The sequence below is a fragment of the Martes martes genome, assembly GCF_963455335.1.
Source record: "Martes martes genome assembly, chromosome: 6".
NCBI lineage: Eukaryota > Metazoa > Chordata > Mammalia > Carnivora > Mustelidae > Martes > Martes martes.
This window is the reverse complement of record NC_137893.1, coordinates 10,529,830-10,548,781: the sequence shown is the minus strand read 5'-3', so window position 1 is coordinate 10,548,781 and position 18,952 is coordinate 10,529,830. Positions and strand designations below refer to the sequence as shown.

Sequence of the window (18,952 nt, the reverse complement as noted above, 5' to 3'; positions counted from 1 at the left end):
TAGAAGGAAGGAATTCATAACCTTTCATGGTTGTAGACACTTAGGGGATTTGCGTATACTAATCAGCTGTGACCAATGAGGTTCTTTTCTGTGCTAAGATTTGTTGTCTCATTGCTGAATCCTTTATCCAGAGAATCTTAGGAATTGTGATCAAATGGAAATGTATTAAAGTGCTTTGGAAATGCATGGGAGATATTGGTTATTATTTGATCATGTGGGTCAGGAGCGTCTTTGGATGGGTTTCTAGAGGACATTTCATTGACCCCAGACACTAACTATATGTTAATTTTGGAGGTACATCCATGACGGATGCATTTTATAAAGTATGTCTAAGAGTTCAGAATCACAGCTTCTGAATGTTGTTTTTTATTGGTAGTTTATGGAAGTCACTCCATACATATATAACAACATATTAATATTTTATGGCTAATCTTAATTCTGAAAAATGAAAATCCAATGGTATTTTAAATTTAGAATATAGTTAGGAAAAAGTATTGTGTCTTCTACTTCTGTCCTGTTTAAGGATAATATATATGTGCCAAGCTTCTTTATTTAAAATTCTACATCAAGGGGCGCCTGGGTGACTCAGTCGATTAAGCATCTGCCTTCTGTCAGGTCATGATCCCAAGGACCTGGGATCAAGTCCTCTGTCAGGCTCCCTGCTCCGAAGGGAGTCAGCTTCTCCCTCCACCCCTCCACCCCTCCGTCTGCTCTTGTGCACGCGTGCTCTCTCTCTCTCTTTCTCAAATAAATAAATAAATAAATAAATAAATCTTAAAAAAAAATTACACATCAAAACATGTTTCTTTCAGATAAAAACTGCACAAATAAAAATTGTCTACGATCCCATTTTTACAATTTTTTTCCTTATCCCCTTGCCCTCCCTCTTACTTCAAATTTCATTCTGTGATTCCACAAACATATATGTTCTATTTAACTTGCCGTAACGAAACCCAAACCAAAAGTATTGACAGGGTCGTATTTCCAAGGCAGTAGATGAGTATTTTGGTCCCTCCCTGCCCCTCCTCCCTCACTGCAGATGGCATCCTGGTTAGAGGGCACCATGGTTCTTGGGACCAGCAACCAAACAGCCTTTTCTGCCATGACTGATGGCTTAGAATTCCACTTCTTGATCCCTCCCATGCCATTGTAGAGTATAACAGGTACTCCTGTATTGACAGAAGGAGTGCTGATACTCAGGTTTGAAGTTCGGATCTTCAAAAATAAGTAGTGTCTTATCATTAGTACAAGTAAGAACACGGAGGTTTTAGATGCTGGGTTACACTTTCTCCTGCCTCGGTTTCCATGGCCGGACATGGATGCATGCTGTAGTGCAGGGGACCGTGGGCCGGAGTCAGGAAACTTGTGTTCCAGTCTTGTCTCTGCACGAGTGCTGCAGCCCTGGGCAAGTCCCCACGCTCCCAGCCTTCAGTATGTCATCTGGGATGACAGTGTTTCCTTGGTAATTGGATTCTGTGGTAGTGGTGACAGTGGTAACTGAGAATCTTGGTATTTTCTGGCTTGAAGAAGAATATGAAATGAAGGCAAAGACTTTAGTGCCTTGCTCCTCTGTTTTTGATTTAAACTGATTTTAACGCCATTAGAAGAACTTGACCAAGGATGTTGCATTGTATATTATTGGCTTTACATGTGTCTTCTGCATTTATGTACAGAATCGATACAGAAATTGGTCAGTGATTTTTACTTTTTATTTTTGAGAACATTTTACTTGATGTGATCAGTCATCATTCCTGTGGAGTTACTGAGTCAGCACAGTCTAAGTCATCTGTGCTGTGTGCTAAGTGAGACATAAGGACGTGCAAAGCATAGACGTTGCCATTTTCGACTACTTGGGAGATAAGAAATAACACATGAAAAACGACAAACCAGTACATGAGTTAAATAACAATACAAGGCAACCGAGGAGTCTGTTATAAGCAGGCCAGGAGAGATTCTTGGGGTAGGTCCCATAGATGGTATTTCTAGGGGGTGTGGTGAAGGCGGAAGCTCTGCTGTCCTTGAACCAGGACTTGAGTGAGCTTCGGTTCAGACCAGAGGGGAGAGCAGGAGCACCCTCAGAATGAGGACCAGCAGCTGTCCCCTGCTTGTGCATGCTGTGAATGGGGTGTGGGTGTGGGGATGGGAGAGGACGAGCGTGGGACAGCTGTGCCCCATCCACCCCCACACTGCAGAAAACCATAGTAATGTTTGCAGCATGCCTGGGAAAAAAATGGGCATTTTGGAGTTATATTTAGACATTATCACAGAAGAGTAAACATAGATGGCTTCACGATATGATGGCCACTCTGTACAGGTCGCTGTGCTGGCTCTGATCCTTATCAGCCTGATTTTCACATAGTCGTAATTCATGCACATCGCTCTTAAACATTTGACATTGTTTTGTGTGTACTTTTCCATGTCTCTGGCCCGCTCTGCTCATATTTTACGGCTTGTTCACATATTCTTTGATTGTTGAAGAGTTGGGTTGTTCTAGTTTTCTTCTTTGAACAATTGGTAAGTAGCCCTGAGACCTGTTACAGTTCTTTCTAATTTGATTTTCACATTCCTTGTGAGTTAGGTATTATTTCTTCCATTTAGTGACTGAGAAGACTAATAAGCAACCTATTCAGGGTCACACAATGGGGGTAAGTGATGAGGTGAGGGTGTGGGCCCACCGTGCAGCCGGGCCCACACGTTCTTCACTGGACCATGCCGCCTCCCATCAGTATTAGGAATCGCGTAGCCGCAGGCAGATTGGGATAAATCACACTCCTGCCCCATTGGAGAGAGAGGATAAGAGTTGGAACAATGTATAGTTTTTAAAGCTTTTGTTTAAAGCTCATTGTCATGTTATCTCTCAGAGTGAAGTAGTGGTGAAAAGCCTGCTAGTAGGTATAAAATCCACTAGTACAAGCACTCATTTACTCAAATTGGGTTTCATTATTTTTGTCATTTTATAGGTAATGGTGTATTACCTCAAAGTTCTCTTTAGCTGCTGGTATGATAGAATATTCTCCCAAATAGTGGTTCAAAATGGGAAGAGTTTCTTTGAGCTCTTATTTAATCCAGATATATAGTTAAGATTATAAATCCAGAAAATACAATAGTTCTTTCAGTGGGTTTTGCAATGCCTTTGTTCAATTTGTGGTCTCAGGAATTGGGCTGGAAAAATGGTGAAATACTATATTCAGAAATAAACTACTAATAAACTATATCCTCACCTTGATATTTAGTAGTAAATACAATTACATAGATATCTTTATTATAAATGCATGCGTAGTCGTACTCTGGAAGACTGGTAATGAAGGAATAAGTATAAGAAGCATCAAGTCTGTCTAAAGTTGGGGTGCCTTGGTGGCTCAGCCGCTAAAGCATCCGAGTCTTGATCTGAGCTCTGGTCTTGATATCAGTTCTGGTCTTGATCTCAGGGTCGTGAGTTCGAGCCCCACATTCCTGGCTCCACATCCAGAGTGGAGCCCACTTAAAAAAAAAAAAAAGTCTATCCAAAGTATACTAGAAGTATATAAGCTGTTGTTTAATTTGGATCATCTTTTAAAAGGGTTGTTGGAGGGGAGCCTGGGTGGCTCAGTTGGTTGGGTGTCTGCCTTGGGCTCAGGTCATAGTCCCAGTCCTGAGATCCAGCCCTTTGTCCAGCTTCTGGCTCAGCTGGGGGTCTGCTTCTCTCTCTGCCTGTTGCCCCTCCCTCTGCTCATGTTCTCGCTCGCTCTCTCTCAAAATAAATAGATATCTTAAAAAAAAAAAAAAAGTGTTGTTGAGTTCTGAGGCCAGCCTTTGATAAACCGCTTTTACCTATAATATAGCTTAACTGTGCCGCCTCAGTTGTCTGGAATTTATATTCAAGTATACATTTAAAAAATACACATTGTTCTCCTTATTTCGTCTTCCTGGGAATGGAAAACCTTCTGAGGATTTGGGAGGAGGTAGGTAGCAGTGGCAGCGTCCCAAAAGGAAATCTAGGAAAGTATGTGTGTGTACATGTGCGCATGTGGTGTCCGACTCACATATACATGTACACACAAAAGTTTCTTTGAACAAGGGAGGAGTTGCAAGAGAGTCTTACCAAGAAATAAAATTGCACGAGACACTGAGTAACTAAACCTACACAGCTGTGCTGAGCGCTTTGAAAATGGGTGCTCCGTACCGTGGCCTTCATAGCACCCAGCTTGCTTTACAGAATTGAAGCTCAGCTGGTCGCACTTGTGGAGTGGTACCCAGGGAGGAAAAGCATGTCTGTCTGGAAGAACATATTTAGAGTACTTGAGGACTGTTTTCATGGGGACAGTGTCTCTGACACAGTGTAAATTTTATGTAAGAGTGAAGATGATGGTACTTTATGGTACTTTCGAATAGATCAACTGAGGGATAGCTGAGAAGCACACCAAATCGTCTTTGGTTAGAAGTGAATATGAGAAGAGACTTGGCTTTTAGGTTTTTTGGAATAGACTTAGATTTGGTTTGGCCTTTGGTTTCTCTAAAGAGTTAATAGTGAGAAGTTGGGGTTGAGGTCCTGCCCTTGTACATATTTAATGATAAAAATAGCAAGAGCACACAGGATGAATTTGGGGTGTGGATGAGTATTTAACACAAGACCATAAAGAGAGGTTAAAATTAAATAATTTGCACTGTATAAGTATCTGTTTTCATATCTGAAGTCTCACTGAAAGGTATTAAATGCATTTTGAGAGGTACAGATAATTTGCGTATTTCATGGTTTTGATTTTCAGAACTCTCAGGGTTAGGCTAACATTTTTGACATGGGTGCAAGTTAACTGAATTTTAAGTAGGACTGTGAGAGGTTATGGCAATGATGAGACAGACAGGAAACAATTTTAGTCACCGGTAAGATGAATTTGCTGCACCGTTATCTACGGCATTAAAATACAGACATTCCAATCATTTTTTCCATTTTAAATTTCTGCTTCAATTAAGCCAGTTTTGGTGGTACACTATTTGAAGTGAAATCAGTAGACCTTTCCTATGTCCTGGCTAATCCAGATTGAATGTGAAGATAGGGCTGCCTCAGAACTCCATATTCGAAATGTAGCTTGAAATCTGATTTACTCAGCCTCTCTGTTGACCATTCATTCATTATGAGGATTCTGAGATCACCAGCTAAGCCTTGATTTTCACACTTCCGTTTTTTTAAATTAAAAAAAAATTTTTTTATTTTTAAATTTTATTTATTTTTTATTTTATCTTTTGAAAGAAAGTGAGGAAAATAATTACATTTTGCTTTTGTAAGGCATGTGTTCTAATTTAAATCACTCTGGGAAAAACTTAATTCTTAATACTCGATTTTCGTTTTATGACACTATGTCAACATACATGTTTGTGTGTTGAATTGTGAGGTTAGCCCAGGTTGTGTAACATCAGTGTATCGTCATTGTGAGTACAAGATTTCCCTCACTGGTGAAAGTAACACATCTAAAATTCCATGAAATAGTGAATTTTGAGAACTTTTTGGCCTATACATATTTTCATTCAGGTGAGATGGAGTTCCTGGCAAATTCCTCCGAATCCCTCAGAGCTGAGTGTCTCTTTTGGAAGGCTCTGGTAAAGCCCATCGCAGACCCATGAAGAGCGTATGCTCCCTCTTTACGGTGCCTTGTGTGTCCAGTTAGGATGTCTGCTGTGTGCCTTCTAATCTTTGTTCAGCTTGTCTCCTTCAGGGAATTACTCATTTCTCCCTGTTCATTTTTCTTCAGTGCCTGGCACCCTGGCACCCTGCACATACCAGCCTTGGGCTGGGGTGTCAGTGGGAGGAAAGACCACCAGTTCTTCCCCAGCTTGGGTTTTCGGTCTGTGCTCCTGGCTCACCTCTCTCCTCCCATTCATGTCTTACGTTCCTTACCTTCTGCCTACTGCCCCCACCTCTGATGAGACCTTCCTTGCCAAACCCAGTAATTCCCTTCTAGTAGTCATCGAGAAAAGCTTTCGCCGCCCTCACCTCTTGGACACCTGGCTGGCATTTGGCACGCCTCGTTTGTTGCCACGCACGACTCCCTTCTTTTCCATGACTCCATACCCTCTAGAATCTGTTTTCTGACTGTTCTTTTGGCTTCTTTGTGGGCTCCTCCTTTCCCTTCTCCCTAAAATGGTGATATTCTTTACAATGTTGTCCTCTACCCATTGTTCTTGTTTCATATATTCTTCCTAGATGAAGTTCTTGCGTTTTTATATGCTTCCTATTGATTACATTATCCAGTATTTGGTGAACATTTTATTTTGTGCCAGGTGTACTCTTTGACTTAGTCCTGGAGATACAGGAGTGAGTAAAACACAAGAATCACTGCCTTTTTCCAGGAGTGCGTATCCTCTGTTTGCTGACTTTCCCCTATTTATCATTCTAGGTCAGCCCTTATTCCCCAAACCGTAAACACATTGGGTCCCTTCCTTCTAGATGTTTTCGGCTGGATTTCCTATAGGAACGTCAGATTTCCTGTGTAGAGCTCTGAAGGCTCTGTCTGGCACGTGGGGGAGAGGGTAGAGCTGCTTCTTTCTCGGCATATCTGACTCAGTTGGTGTCTTAGCATCCGTTGAGCCACCATTGACTCCTGTCTTCTTCCGTCACTCGCTCAGTATCCAAGTCGTGTTGCATTTCCACCATTCCTTGCGTCTGGGCGGGCTTTCTCCCATCCGGGGCTGCCAGTTCAGGACCTCAGCTCCCCCGCCTGCAGCAGCCCGCCCTGCCTCCAGGCCACTGCTGGAGAGCAGGCTTTCCGAAAGCTGGATCCCACTGTAGCTCTCTGTTACAGGCAGCCAGCGGTTCACCCCGACCTGCAATCTGAAGCCTTTAAGATGGCGCGCGGGGCTCACGCGCGTGCTCGTTCTGGCGCGCAGGGCTCACGCGCGTGCTCGTTCTGCCTGCTTCAGCTGCTTCTCTGCGGATTCCTCCGTCCTTTGGATCTGAACCGCCTGTGTCCCCTCATACCCTCCCTTGAGCCTCTCTGCTTTACGCTGCTGCTCTGTGCTGCTCTGTGCCCACCTTGAGCCTGGTGCTTCCTCACTCGTTCTGCTCATTTTTAAGCCTTCTAATATATTACATAGAATCTGGCATACAGTAGGGATCAATATCTGGTTTTGGAAGGAAGGAAGGAAGGAAGGAAGGAAGGAGGGATCTGTTGGATGAATGCTGCAGGCTTTTGTAGCACCGCGGGGAGGGACTTCCCCCACTGCCACCACCGCTTTGCTCCTTTGAAACACCCAGGGCAAGAAAGTCCCAGCGGAGGCTCTAGTTCTGGCTCTCCTGAATGGCCTTGGCCCTGGGGCCCATGGGCTGACTCACCAAACCCAAAATAAAACTCAGAGTCTAGTTTGGAAGTGGTTATGTTTGGTAAGATACTGACATGGGGAAGGCGGATTGTGACTCAGAGTCTGGGTGCCTATTCATGCGCAGTAGTGATCTTTGAAAATTTTTACCCTAGACATTCTGTATTATCAGAAATCTACCCTTTCACTTTCTAACAAGCACTCAGATGCATTCATGTTTGATCAGGAGTTGCAGACTCAGGTCCACATTAAAGTAGTTGTTCTAAGAATACTTTGAAGTCAAAAAGCATTGCTAACCACTCAGTACACTTTGTCTTTATTACTAGTAAGCTGAAAGTAGCTGGGTGAGATTAACTGTCATGCTCATTTCTTATATATGTGTTAGAATTTTAGATGTTTTCTCTCTGCAAACTCTTTCCTACTCTTGTTTACATAGGATCCCTCGTAATTGTTAAAACCTTCCTAAAAGTGAACAGTAAATGTCTTGTATCTATCTAGGCTTTGTTCCTAACCGTTCTTCTTTTGCCAACTTATGGTTTTTATTTTTTTAATTAAATAATTGACTTATAGCATAGTAGTTTCACAACATAATGATTTGATATTTGTATGTATTATGTATTTTTAGTATTGTCAAAAGTAAGGATAGTTGTGTTTTTAATGTATATGATAGTATAATAAAATTTCTGCCTTTGTAATAAATAATAACTTAATCTGTGTCTTTGTTTATTTCTTCCCAGGGCAGCCCAATGGATCCCATGGTGATGAAGAGACCTCAGTTGTACGGGATGGGCAGTAACCCTCATTCTCAGCCTCAGCAGAGCAGCCCTTACCCAGGAGGCTCCTACGGCCCCCCAGGCCCACAGCGGTATCCAATCAGCATCCAGGGTCGGACCCCAGGGGCCATGGGAGGAATGCAGTACCCACAGCAACAGGTTTGTGCTGGTTAGAACCCCACCCCCCTTCAGTTCGGTGACGTTTTGTTTTTATTGCTTACAGTCTGCCTAAGACTGGTACTAAGAGAATTAGGGGCATTTCACTGATTTTCTTTTTTCTTTTCGTGGTTTCTTCAAGTAACCAGACATGCAGTTTCCTTTTCTTTGAAAGAAGGAAAAGTGATGGGGCCCCTTGGGTGGCTCAGTCGGTTAAGCTCTGCTCAGGTCTTGATCTCAGGACTGTGACTGCTACCAGAGTTGGGCTCCATGCTGGGCAGGGAGCTTGCTTAAAAAAGGAGTGGGGTGGGGACTAGGGAGGGTGGTGTGCCTGGGTGGCTCAGTCCATTAAACCTTGGGCTCTGGATTTCTGCTCGGGTCATGATCTCAGGGTCATGAGATGGACCCCTGCTCTGCCTGGGGTCCCAGCGAGGAGTCTACTTAAGATTCTCTATCTCCCTGTCCCTCTGTCGTCCCCTGCCCACCCTTGCATGTACGTTTGCACACACTTTCTCTTAAAAAAAAAAAAAGAAAGAAAGAAAAGAAAAGAAAAAAAGGAAAAGTGAGCTTCTTAGAAAAAAGTGGGCGAAAATACCTGTTTCATAGAGGGCCGCTACTGTGTTACTGGCTGTATTTAAAAAGATAGGCAGTGTCAACATTTGCGCCGAGTTATATAGATCTAAACCTCTGAAGTGAACTAGGCTTGCTAACATTTCTGATGCCAGACTGGCAGATTTTGAACTGTGAATAGACTTTGTCAGGTGAAGTTTTAATTATTTAAAGAATAAATAACCATGAAAATGGCATTGACTTTGAGAGAAGTTTTTTATTCTCCCAAAAAGTTATTTTGCATTTATTTCTTAACATATTAATTTCATAGAGAGCATTTGGTGTATATCTGTTTTCTTAGATTTGGATGGGTTTTGTGTTTTTACTTAAAAAAGAGTTTTCTTCCTTTTAAAGACCCAGTATTTTTCTCCTTTTTCTCTAGAATCGAGTAGTTGGAGTCACCTTAAATGACCATCTACCTTCTACCTATAGTAAACCTGGTCTCTTGGATACTGGAGAGTAGATGCTTGTTATGTTGGCCTGAGGAAGCATGGAATTAGGAAAAGACTAAATTAGACTCAGACTCGTTAGGGTGTTTAGTCACTAGAAACACCAGAAAGCCTTACTTGTAAACCCCCACACCATGTCTGTCCCCTGGGAGTGCATTGGGCTGGTGCTGGGTGCGTGTTACTCCCTCCAGATAGGTTCTTCCGTAACGTTGCCAGGAACCTGTTCCAGGGTCTCTGTTCCAGGGTCTCGTATACTTCCTCACTGAGAAATCTCCCTTGTGTTTGACCAAAAATCATCTCTGGGGGGAAAAAACCACCGGATCTGACTTTTGTTCTCTCTCAAGTGGATGTGGAGAATGATTCACTCTTACATGCTCCAGAGCTGTGTTCCTGAAGTCGCCTCTGAGCCTTTTCCTTTAAGGCTGAATGTTGTTTTTCCTCTTTATCTTTTGTCCCTCCTTAGGTGATAGTTTTATTTTAAGGTAGTTGTAGGGAACGATAGAAGCTCAGCCTTTGCGTCCTAGCTGTTGGTTCCTTAAACAGCTCTTGTTACTGTCAATAGTTCTTACTCTCCTTTATTAAATTGGCTGCCCAGAATTCTCTCAGTCACTTGCACACTTAATTGCTATCTTAATTTTTTTCAACATGATTCCTTTTTTCCAGCAATATTTTGCTGCCTAGAGTAAAACATCTTTAGCTGAGGTTACTAATTGTGAGGGGGGAATAATTTGTAGATGATTGAAAAGTAAGATGTGATTCTCTCTTCCTTCTTCTAGTCTTAATCTAATTTGCACTTAGTTGAGGGGAAGAAGGCCCAGGCAGCTGGCTGCCAAAATCCGAATTCTCCTCTGTAGCTGATTTCCTTTGGGAGTTGATGGTTCTGTATGATAGCCTGGCCACAGGAAGAGAGTAGAGGCAGCAGAGAAGAAGTAGCAGGACCAGTGGAAAGAAGTAGATGCTAACCGCGCCTTGTTTTTCTGCATCTTCTTTTTTTCCTATTTTCCTGATTTCAGATTTGAAAGTCATTTTGAAAGGTGGTGTTCATGGCAAGCTACCAGATGCTCCTTTATCTTTTTCTGTGACTGAGTTCAAATCTTATTATAAGGTTTCCACATTGGCATAGTTTGCAATCCCAAAGTAGAAATCCAACAAATGAAAAGAGTGTATAAAGAATGATTTACCCAAGGGGCACCTGGATGCTCCAGTCAGTTAAGCATCTGACTTTGGCTTGGGTTATGGTAGTTATGATCTCAGGGTCCTGGGATCAAGCCCCAGGTCAGGTTCTGTGCTCCACACACAATCTGCTTGAGGATTCTCTCTCCATCTTCCTCTGGCCCTCTCCCTGCTTGTGCACATGCATGCTCTCTCTCGCTCTCTCTCTCTCTCTCAAATAAATAAATAAAGTCTTTAGTTAAAAAATGTTTTTTTCTTTGAAGATGTTTTAAATTTATCTATTTGAGAGAGAGAGAGCTGGAGAGGGAACCGCAAACAGTGGAAGAGGGAAAGGGAGAAGCAGGCTTCTCACAGAGCAGGAGCCCGACACAGGGCTTGATCCCAGGACCCTGGGATTATGACCTGAGTCGAAGGCACATGCTTACCGACTGAGCCACCCACGTGCCCGAAAATAAAACTTTTTTTTTTTTAAAGGAATGATTAAATAAATAAATAAATAAATAAGGAATGATTACTTAGGAATATTTTTTTCATTATTTTCTTCCCCACGTGTATGAGGGTAAAAGTAGATGACATACACAAATACATACGGTAGCCTTAATTTTCTTTGGTTCTTGGTGGCTCTTACATAGTTTTGAAATCCAGTAACTCTTGGATTTATTTGAAGGGACAAAATGATGATGATAACTCACCCAAGTATTTCAGCAAATTTTTAATTAAGATTTTAGATTAGGTATTTTACTGCTAACCAGAAGAGATGTCTAATTCTAATTAAGGACAGATCTTTCTGATAATGAAAGGAAAATAGTGTATCTGGCAAGAAACTGAATGCAAGAAACCGAATTATGGCAATAAAATGTCAACCTTTCATACTGAGTTCATCATAATCGAGGGTTCTAAGGAATCTGTATTGCTTTTTCACCCATTCATTTAGTTATAATATAGTCTTAAAATACAGCATCTTGCTTCGATACCTAAAAGGCTGAAAATAGCTGTGAATGCATTTTTGAATATGTGTAACAATATAAAGGGGATGCAGCTTATACTTTATAATACCAAGTTCATATGATCAGTTAGGTGAAGGCTAATTAATAGCCTTGAAATTGAAACAGAAAATAGTTAAGAAGGTTTTGGGTAAAGGTTATTAGGGCACATTTACTTCATTAGGTTTAGCCTGTGCTTTTTGGTGAGGAATTCTCAGTGAGTTGCTTTGTTTGTAAATTTTGGGTAATTATGAATTTATCCACAGACAGGGTCCTGGCATGGTGATTGGCTGCTGGTCCTGTGTGTTTTCTCCAAGTATTAATGTAATAGGCTAAGCATTTCTGTAATCATGGCTGCTAATATTTCTCAGGGAAAAACTTGAAAGATAATGATGACATTGAGTTTTTATTGAGTGGACATCACCACCTAGGCATGACTTCGCTTTGGATAGCCTCAGAACTTTCTGTGTTTGGTTTGTGAACCTCTAATGAGCTGAATCCAGTTCGTTTAATATTGCTCATATATTTCTGCAAAGGATTAAAATGCAGGAATTCAAGTTTGTAAATTGAGTTGCCCACTTACCAGCCGAGTGGTAAGTTGTCTTTGGCTCAGGGGTCACAGTTTGATTCCTGGCTAGCATTCCACTCCTGTGATAGGAATTTTAAATGAGCATTCTGGTAGAAAGAACTGCCATGCTTGTATGAAATTTAACATGGATAGTATCATTGCTTGCTTTTTGTTTCTGAGAGGAGGAAGTAGCCACTGAGTGTTTGGTTTTACTGTTAACCTGCTGATTCTTGACTGGTATGGTGATAATTTTATTTTTGAAATATATGCACGACTGGATCTTCAGGTAATACATGATAATAGTGCATCATTTTGGTATTTATTAACTGGAACTAGAGATGTGGTCTTTCGTGTGCCGATCCTCCCACATCATCAGGCACATACATGGCTAAACAGATCAGTTTTGCACAGCGCTCTAAAAACTAGTCTGTTTGAGTTTTTATTGAGCTGAGAGGGGAAATGAATTTTCTATGCCTCTGCGGAGAATGTTCTGCCTCCCGGCTCCTGGAATTCAAACCTGGAGATGGTTAACAGAAGTATACTGGTTGATTTCATCTAATACAGAGCTACACAGAGGAAGTATAACCTTTAAGGTTACTAGACTCGGACTCCGAGTTTTCCAGATTTTTAAAAAACGTAGACACTAAGGTACCCTTTTCTGGATCAGGGATGTGGGTGAGCAAATGTTTTGTTTTACTTCTCTTGTCCTTTGTGATCATAAATGTATACATAGGCCTGTGCCGAGTTGCTTTAAGAAAGATTTTCATATGAAAGAAATAGCACCCAGGGGAAAAAGGCTACAGAAGCAAAGGTATATTTATTTGTGTCAAGCACATTTCAGTTACCGCATGTAGTGTGAGGTTTTTCCCGAGTTATCAAGGGTTAGTGGGTTGATATTTTAACTGTCCTTACCTTGCTGCATAAGTAGGAAAGGGAGAGGGCAAAGTGAGAGATTTAAGTTTATGAGTGTTTTTAGAACGGAAAAACATGACTTTTTAGCTTTTACAAACACATCTGTATTGCAAAGACATTTATAACAATAAGAGCATGCTGTAACAGTAAGAATATAATCATTGTTTTGAAAGATGTTCTAGCAGAATTAAATAGAAATTAGTTATTTTTGTTGAGGTGATCCATCTGAACTTACCACTTAAAAACCTAATTAAAGTTGAGGTTCTTTTGAAAAGATTTTAGAAATCAATAGGTATTTTCATTTGTGTCTTTATCTTCTGCACCCTTTGGATATGTCTATTTTTGCTCTGTGTTTCTTGAGTAAAATATTTATTTCAGAACATAAGCATTTTATTTGGTACCATCTTAACAGCCAAAACACTTCTTCCAATGCAAATGTTTATTTTGGCAGCAGATGTTTCTAAAAGGAGACAAACATTACAATTGTTTGGCTAAAATAAATGTTTTCTTTAGGGTTACTGAGGCAGCCAAGCAAGTTCTAGGATTCCCACCTGTGTTACGTTATATTGTCCATCTATTCTGGTAAAAAGTGTTTACTTTTAAAAATACAGGTAAAATTATGTCTTGATACAGTTTGAACAATGGCTCTGAAAAGTCACGATGAATGGGGAGGGGAAGATTGGTTAAAGACTTAATAATTCCAGAGTTTGGGGATACGAAATGTTTGTTTGGACTCAGTCTCTGAATCCTAAATGTGAATTCAATTATCAAGGCTTAATTTTGGTTTTGCCTAAGAAGACCTTAGGCTTCCTATTTTTAAGGAGCATAATGGGGTGTGATAGGATGAGAAAGGAAGGCTTGACTTCATGGGGAAGGATGGGTGCCTAGTGTCTGTTTTAATTTTTTGATAGTTTATGTTCACCCAAAGACATACCCACCCACACCTGTGTGTGCACACACTTGCTTGCACAGGCTTGTATAAAACAGAACATTTGTGTGGCAGTGGTATCTTAGTGTAACAAAATCTATCTATATATGCATATTAAATACATTAGGCGTGTATTCTGTGTGTGCAGAGATATACACGTGTATATAAATGAACAAATACATGAATAAAATGAAGATAAACATTTTGGGCAGTAAAATAATGACTGCTGAGAGATTTCTTTTACTGTGGTGTTTGCAGCATTTTTAAATAGGCATGTTCTGTACTAAGAGACTTGGAGCCAAGCTGCTTTGCTTGTACACCTGAAATGTTTGGAGTCCTTTCAGCGGATCACAGATTTGTATAAATAATGGTCTTTTGTTGGCCACATTTTGTCTTGATTTCCTCAGTTGTTCTTCATCAGTGAACATGAAGGTATTTAAGGTTTACCAACAAAATACATTTACACCTCCTATTTCTGCTTCCAAGTAGATAGCAGATGCTACTGTCTTTGATGCCAAAGTTCCCTGTAGTTGGAGTTTTGTACCAAGAGAATATTTTTGAAAAGATTTGTAGATATGATAATTTTTATTTGCTCCTTAAAATGTAAATTTCTGGAATACTTTACTGGTTTTATTTACTTTTTATATTGTAGTTGAATCGAAGCATATTTTGAAGGATTCAGTGTGACATTCTTAGTAAAGGAGGATTCAGAGAGATCACATTTCAAGTTAAATAGAAATTTTTAAATCATTAGCCTTTTTCCTAAAAATGAGCAAAGACCAGGTTTCATCCTTGAAATTTTAATGAGAAAATGTGAGATGATTTCTCTTGTAGTTTGGATAGCTACTTTTACATTAGAAAGTTTATACTCTGTGTGTTTTTATCTGAATATCTACATTGTTCTAGATAGTCTAAAGATTATATGTGGTGTACAGTGCCTGTTCTCTGCTTGTAGTTTATACTGTTTTGTCACTCACATATGAGTTCTATGTATTTTACATTTATGGTCTTTGAACTAAAATATCTCTTAAGCTTTTCTAGTATATTTTTGTTTTTGAGATGTAAATCTTAAGCATATGTTTTAGGGAGTATTAGAATAGCTTGAGTATATTTTAAATAAATTTGGTTTATTTGCTTTTCCAAATAAAGAAACATTAAATGTGGTATTTATGTTAAAATTTAAACAATTCAAATTAAGCTCATGGGTGATACCAGTAAAACCAACCAACCAGATTACTTCAGTGCTCAAACACAACCAACCCCAGAAATAGCTAAACGACAACAAAAATCCCAGAAGACAAATGGACAGTTACAGTGACTAAGTGGCATATTTTAGGCCGGTAGTTCTCAAGCTTGCTGAATGTTAGAATCTCCTAGGTTGCTTTAAACACTCCAGGTTTGGATGCTCATATCAAGGACATCCGAATGTTAAGGCCCCCTTCTGTCTCTTTCTGAGCTACAGTGGTGACACCCCCATGCAGCCGGCGTAGACAAGCAGGTGTCGGAGGCACACCTGTAGGTAAGGTTCCCAGAGCAGGTTTTGGGCCAGCATTTTTGCCATCCTTCAGGGGAGCTTGTTCTCAGGCCCTGCCCAGTGAGTCAGGAGCTTAGCACTGCCCTGAAGGGATGAAATGTGCCCAGAATCAGGAGTTGGGACAGTGCAGTTCTTGCTGATTAATGCTTGTAATCTGTGTGGGATGTTTGATAAATCAGGACCTCACCCTGCTCATCTACCAAATGAGGGTCTTGGACTACAGGATCTCCCAGCTTGGATGCTCCTTTTAAAATAATAGTCACTTAATGTTTTTTCATTTTAGTTTTAAGTTTTAGAGTCTTATGACTTCAAATACCATCTTCTGAAATTTATGGGTTGACACTTGATGGGTTGTAGTAATATCACTACTAACACGTTCTTTGAAACTTTTTCCAGAGGGGAAAGAGCTCTTTCTTCCTCAAAGATGGGCAGATTTGTTACAATCTGTGTGACCAGTTATTTACTTTTAATTTACTTTTTTAAAAAAGATTTTATTTTTGTTTGAGAGCGAGCACAGAGAGAGAGCTCAAGTGGAGGTGGGGGCTGGGGGCAGAGGGAGAGAGAGAAGCAGATTCCCCGAGGAGTAGGGAGCCCAACAGGGATTGACCTGAGCTCAAGGCAGTTAGCCACCTGGGCCACCCAGGCACCCCGAATTTTATTATTTTTAAAATGACAGTTTCTCAGATAACTCCATTCTTCTGAATACCTGTTGTATGCTGGGTATGTAGAATGTTGTCTATCCTTTTTAATATGCAGAAAATCATAATGTTGAGATGCTAACTTTATTTGGAGTCACAAAAGGAAGCAAAGAGAGACCCAGTAATTACTTATTCAGTTAATACATGACTAGTTTCTAAGTAGTTCTGAAAATAAGTATGTACTTTACAACATTAGGATAAACTATGTACAGTGAATTCTGAATAGAAATAAGGACTTTTAAGACTTATCTTCTGTGCTTTAACTTTCACTCCTCTTTAACTCCCATGACGATGGATTTGATGACAGTATTTTTGTCTCTTAAAACAGGTTTTTTTCTGGCTACCTGGGTGGCTCAGTCAGCTGAGTGTTGGCCTTTAGCTTAGGTCGTGATCTCAGGGTCCTGGGATTGAGCCCCACATTGGGCTCCCTGCTCAATAGGGAGTCTGCTTCTCCCTCTTCCCCACTCGTGTGTTTGTGCTCCCTCTCTTTCCCTCAAATAAATAAAACTATTTTTTTAAAAAGTTTTTTTTTTCCCTCAAGGGCAAAATAAGTTTTTTTCTTTCATGTTAGTAGCCAAAAATGAAATTCTTTTTATTCAAAAGTTCTTTATAACAGTTTGATTATTTTTCTACACAGCATATTTACGAAGGCCATTTTTACTTTTCACTTTGGAGAATAACATTAAAAATTAAATCAGTAGTTGTGAATGAAATTAGGAAAAAAAAAAACACTTTAGCCGAGAAGGAGAAGAGAAAGAAGATGGGTGAGAGCACGAGGGGAAGAAGGGAAACACAAGGCGACAAATAGGAAAAAAGCGGCAGCCTTGCTTCTCGAAGAGTCGCTGTGCAGATACCTCCCTGGCTCAGGATTGCTCAGCTCGGCTTCCTAGGCCTCAGGAGGAACTCCCTGTGTGCGATCAGGTGTTAGAAATTTCCTGAAAATTCTGGAGCTGAGACCTGAGTGTGGCTAGAGCGTATGTATAAAGCAAACATCCCTTGCCTCCTAACTTAGCCCCAAACCAAAACTTAGCAACGGTCTACGACAGCCAGTGACCCAGCTTCCTATCTCCTGCGAAGAAGAAAACAGACTGTATCCCGAAGAAGTAACCAAACTAGTCTCTTTGTTGGTATTGATCATCAAGAAGGTACTTACTTCTTTTTTAACAACTACCGAATAAACCAGTGGAATTGACTCTGGAGGGTTAGTCAAAGGCAAGGGTCCAGGCCAATTTCTATAGACCATCCAACATTCAGAAACAAAAAGTGAGACTAATATAAATAGCAAAACCTGAGAGCATTGAATTAAAATGCAAAGGGATCATTGCTGAGATCATTAAATTTCACTTAATGGACCTGAGACTGAGGAAAACTAGCTCCACCTGGATAGTCGTAGACAGCCCCGAGGAGGGCCAGGGAGAAATGTCTGATGGGAAAGGAACTCTAATCAGAGTTGCACCCCAGAAAAGACAGCTAAACAGGGCCAGTTTCCCAGCATGGCCTGGAAGGATTACGTGTCCCTTCTTAGTATCACTGTTTCCGTTGCTTGCAGGGGAAGCTGGGGAAAAGGGAAGTGTCACAGTCCTTGTTGGCCGGTGGGCTGTATGACCACAGAATACATCTTTAAGAGGGGCAGCCAAAAAAAGGAATTAAAAATATAAAAAAATAAAAAATAAATAAAATAAAATATAAAATATAAATATAAAAATAAAATATAAAATATAAAAAAATGAAAAATATTTAATTAGTGTATTTCCTTTTAATTTCCTAAGATTTTCTGCTATCTCAGTAATCTAAATATCTTAAGCATTTTACATCCTCGGAAGTTTTCCTCAGCGCTTTGGGCTTCAAAGAAAAGTAAGACTTTCCTTCTCTACTTCGTGCTCGGAAGTCCCGTGCCCTTTGTCCGAGGTCTTGGAGATGAGAAGATCTTATTCCCCGAGTAGCTGGCCCAATTTTGATACCTGGGAGAGGAGAGAAGACGAGAATTCCTTTTAAGTGCACTGGGCTTCAAGGGAGACACCTTCTCCGTTGGTGTCTCTGACTGAGTTCTTTCCTGGTCTTCTTCGTTGTTGGTTTCAAACATCAAGGACGAAAGGAGTGATAACCTGGTGACCTCACTGGCCCTAAGTCTTCGTGACATCAGGTCTGTCGCACCATCCTCGGAGTAATTTCCAGAATGAGAGTTCAAGGCCAGTTTACCCCATGTGTGCGTGAGGTCACGAGGGTGGTAAAGTGCAGAGTGCAGAATGAGCCAGAGGGTTCCAGGAAGGACTCCGCTGCCCGCCGGGGACTCGGCCACTGCTGCCCAGAGCCACGCAAGCTGCGACCGAAGCGGCACGCGGCGCGCTCGCTTCCGGGTGAGCGGCAGCTGTGGTAGGTCCGACTGACAGAACTGCAGCTACCTCACCGCGTCCTGGCGGCAAGGGAGGCCGTGAATTTGAGTTCTGGGTTCTCGGCTGTGGGAGGCAGAGTTGTTTGGGTCCTAAGTCTGTAGAGAACACAGAATTACTCCTGACGGCTCCAGAGTTCCCCGTGTGTAACAGGTCCCTCCTCACACAGTCTTCCCGTTTCAGTAGGGGGCGGCTCCGTCCTGCTTGCCCGGGCCCGCCCCTCACAGTCGTCCTCCTCTTCTCAAGCTTCCAGTGGGTTAGAGAATCCCGTTGCTTCTCAGAATAGCTCAGAAACGGCGTCTTCTCACCACCTCGATGGCTCCCCCCGGGCTAAAGCCCCACACACCAGCTCCCGTCACCTCCGTGGACCCCTGACTTCTGCTGCCTCACGGTCCATTCTTAGCAGGGTGACCAGAATGGTCCTTTGAGATGGTGTGAGCAAACTGTGGCACTCCTCCGGTGGCCCCTCGCTTCCCTCAGAGTCCCTGA

General features: G+C 41.3%; 1 protein-coding gene across 6 annotated transcripts in view; it reads left to right on the top strand.

Moving 5' to 3' along the window:
- The window catches only part of ARID1B (AT-rich interaction domain 1B), a gene marked incomplete at its 5' end in the record, with an annotated part of 439,771 nt that overhangs the window by 43,646 nt on the left and 377,173 nt on the right, over positions 1 to 18,952 (top strand). For all 6 annotated transcript variants that reach the window (XM_080805572.1, XM_080805571.1, XM_080805568.1 and 3 more), the window contains one exon: positions 8,028 to 8,222. In XM_080805572.1, the coding sequence (XP_080661698.1) occupies positions 8,028 to 8,222 (195 nt within the window). The remainder of the gene's footprint in view (positions 1 to 8,027; positions 8,223 to 18,952) is intronic.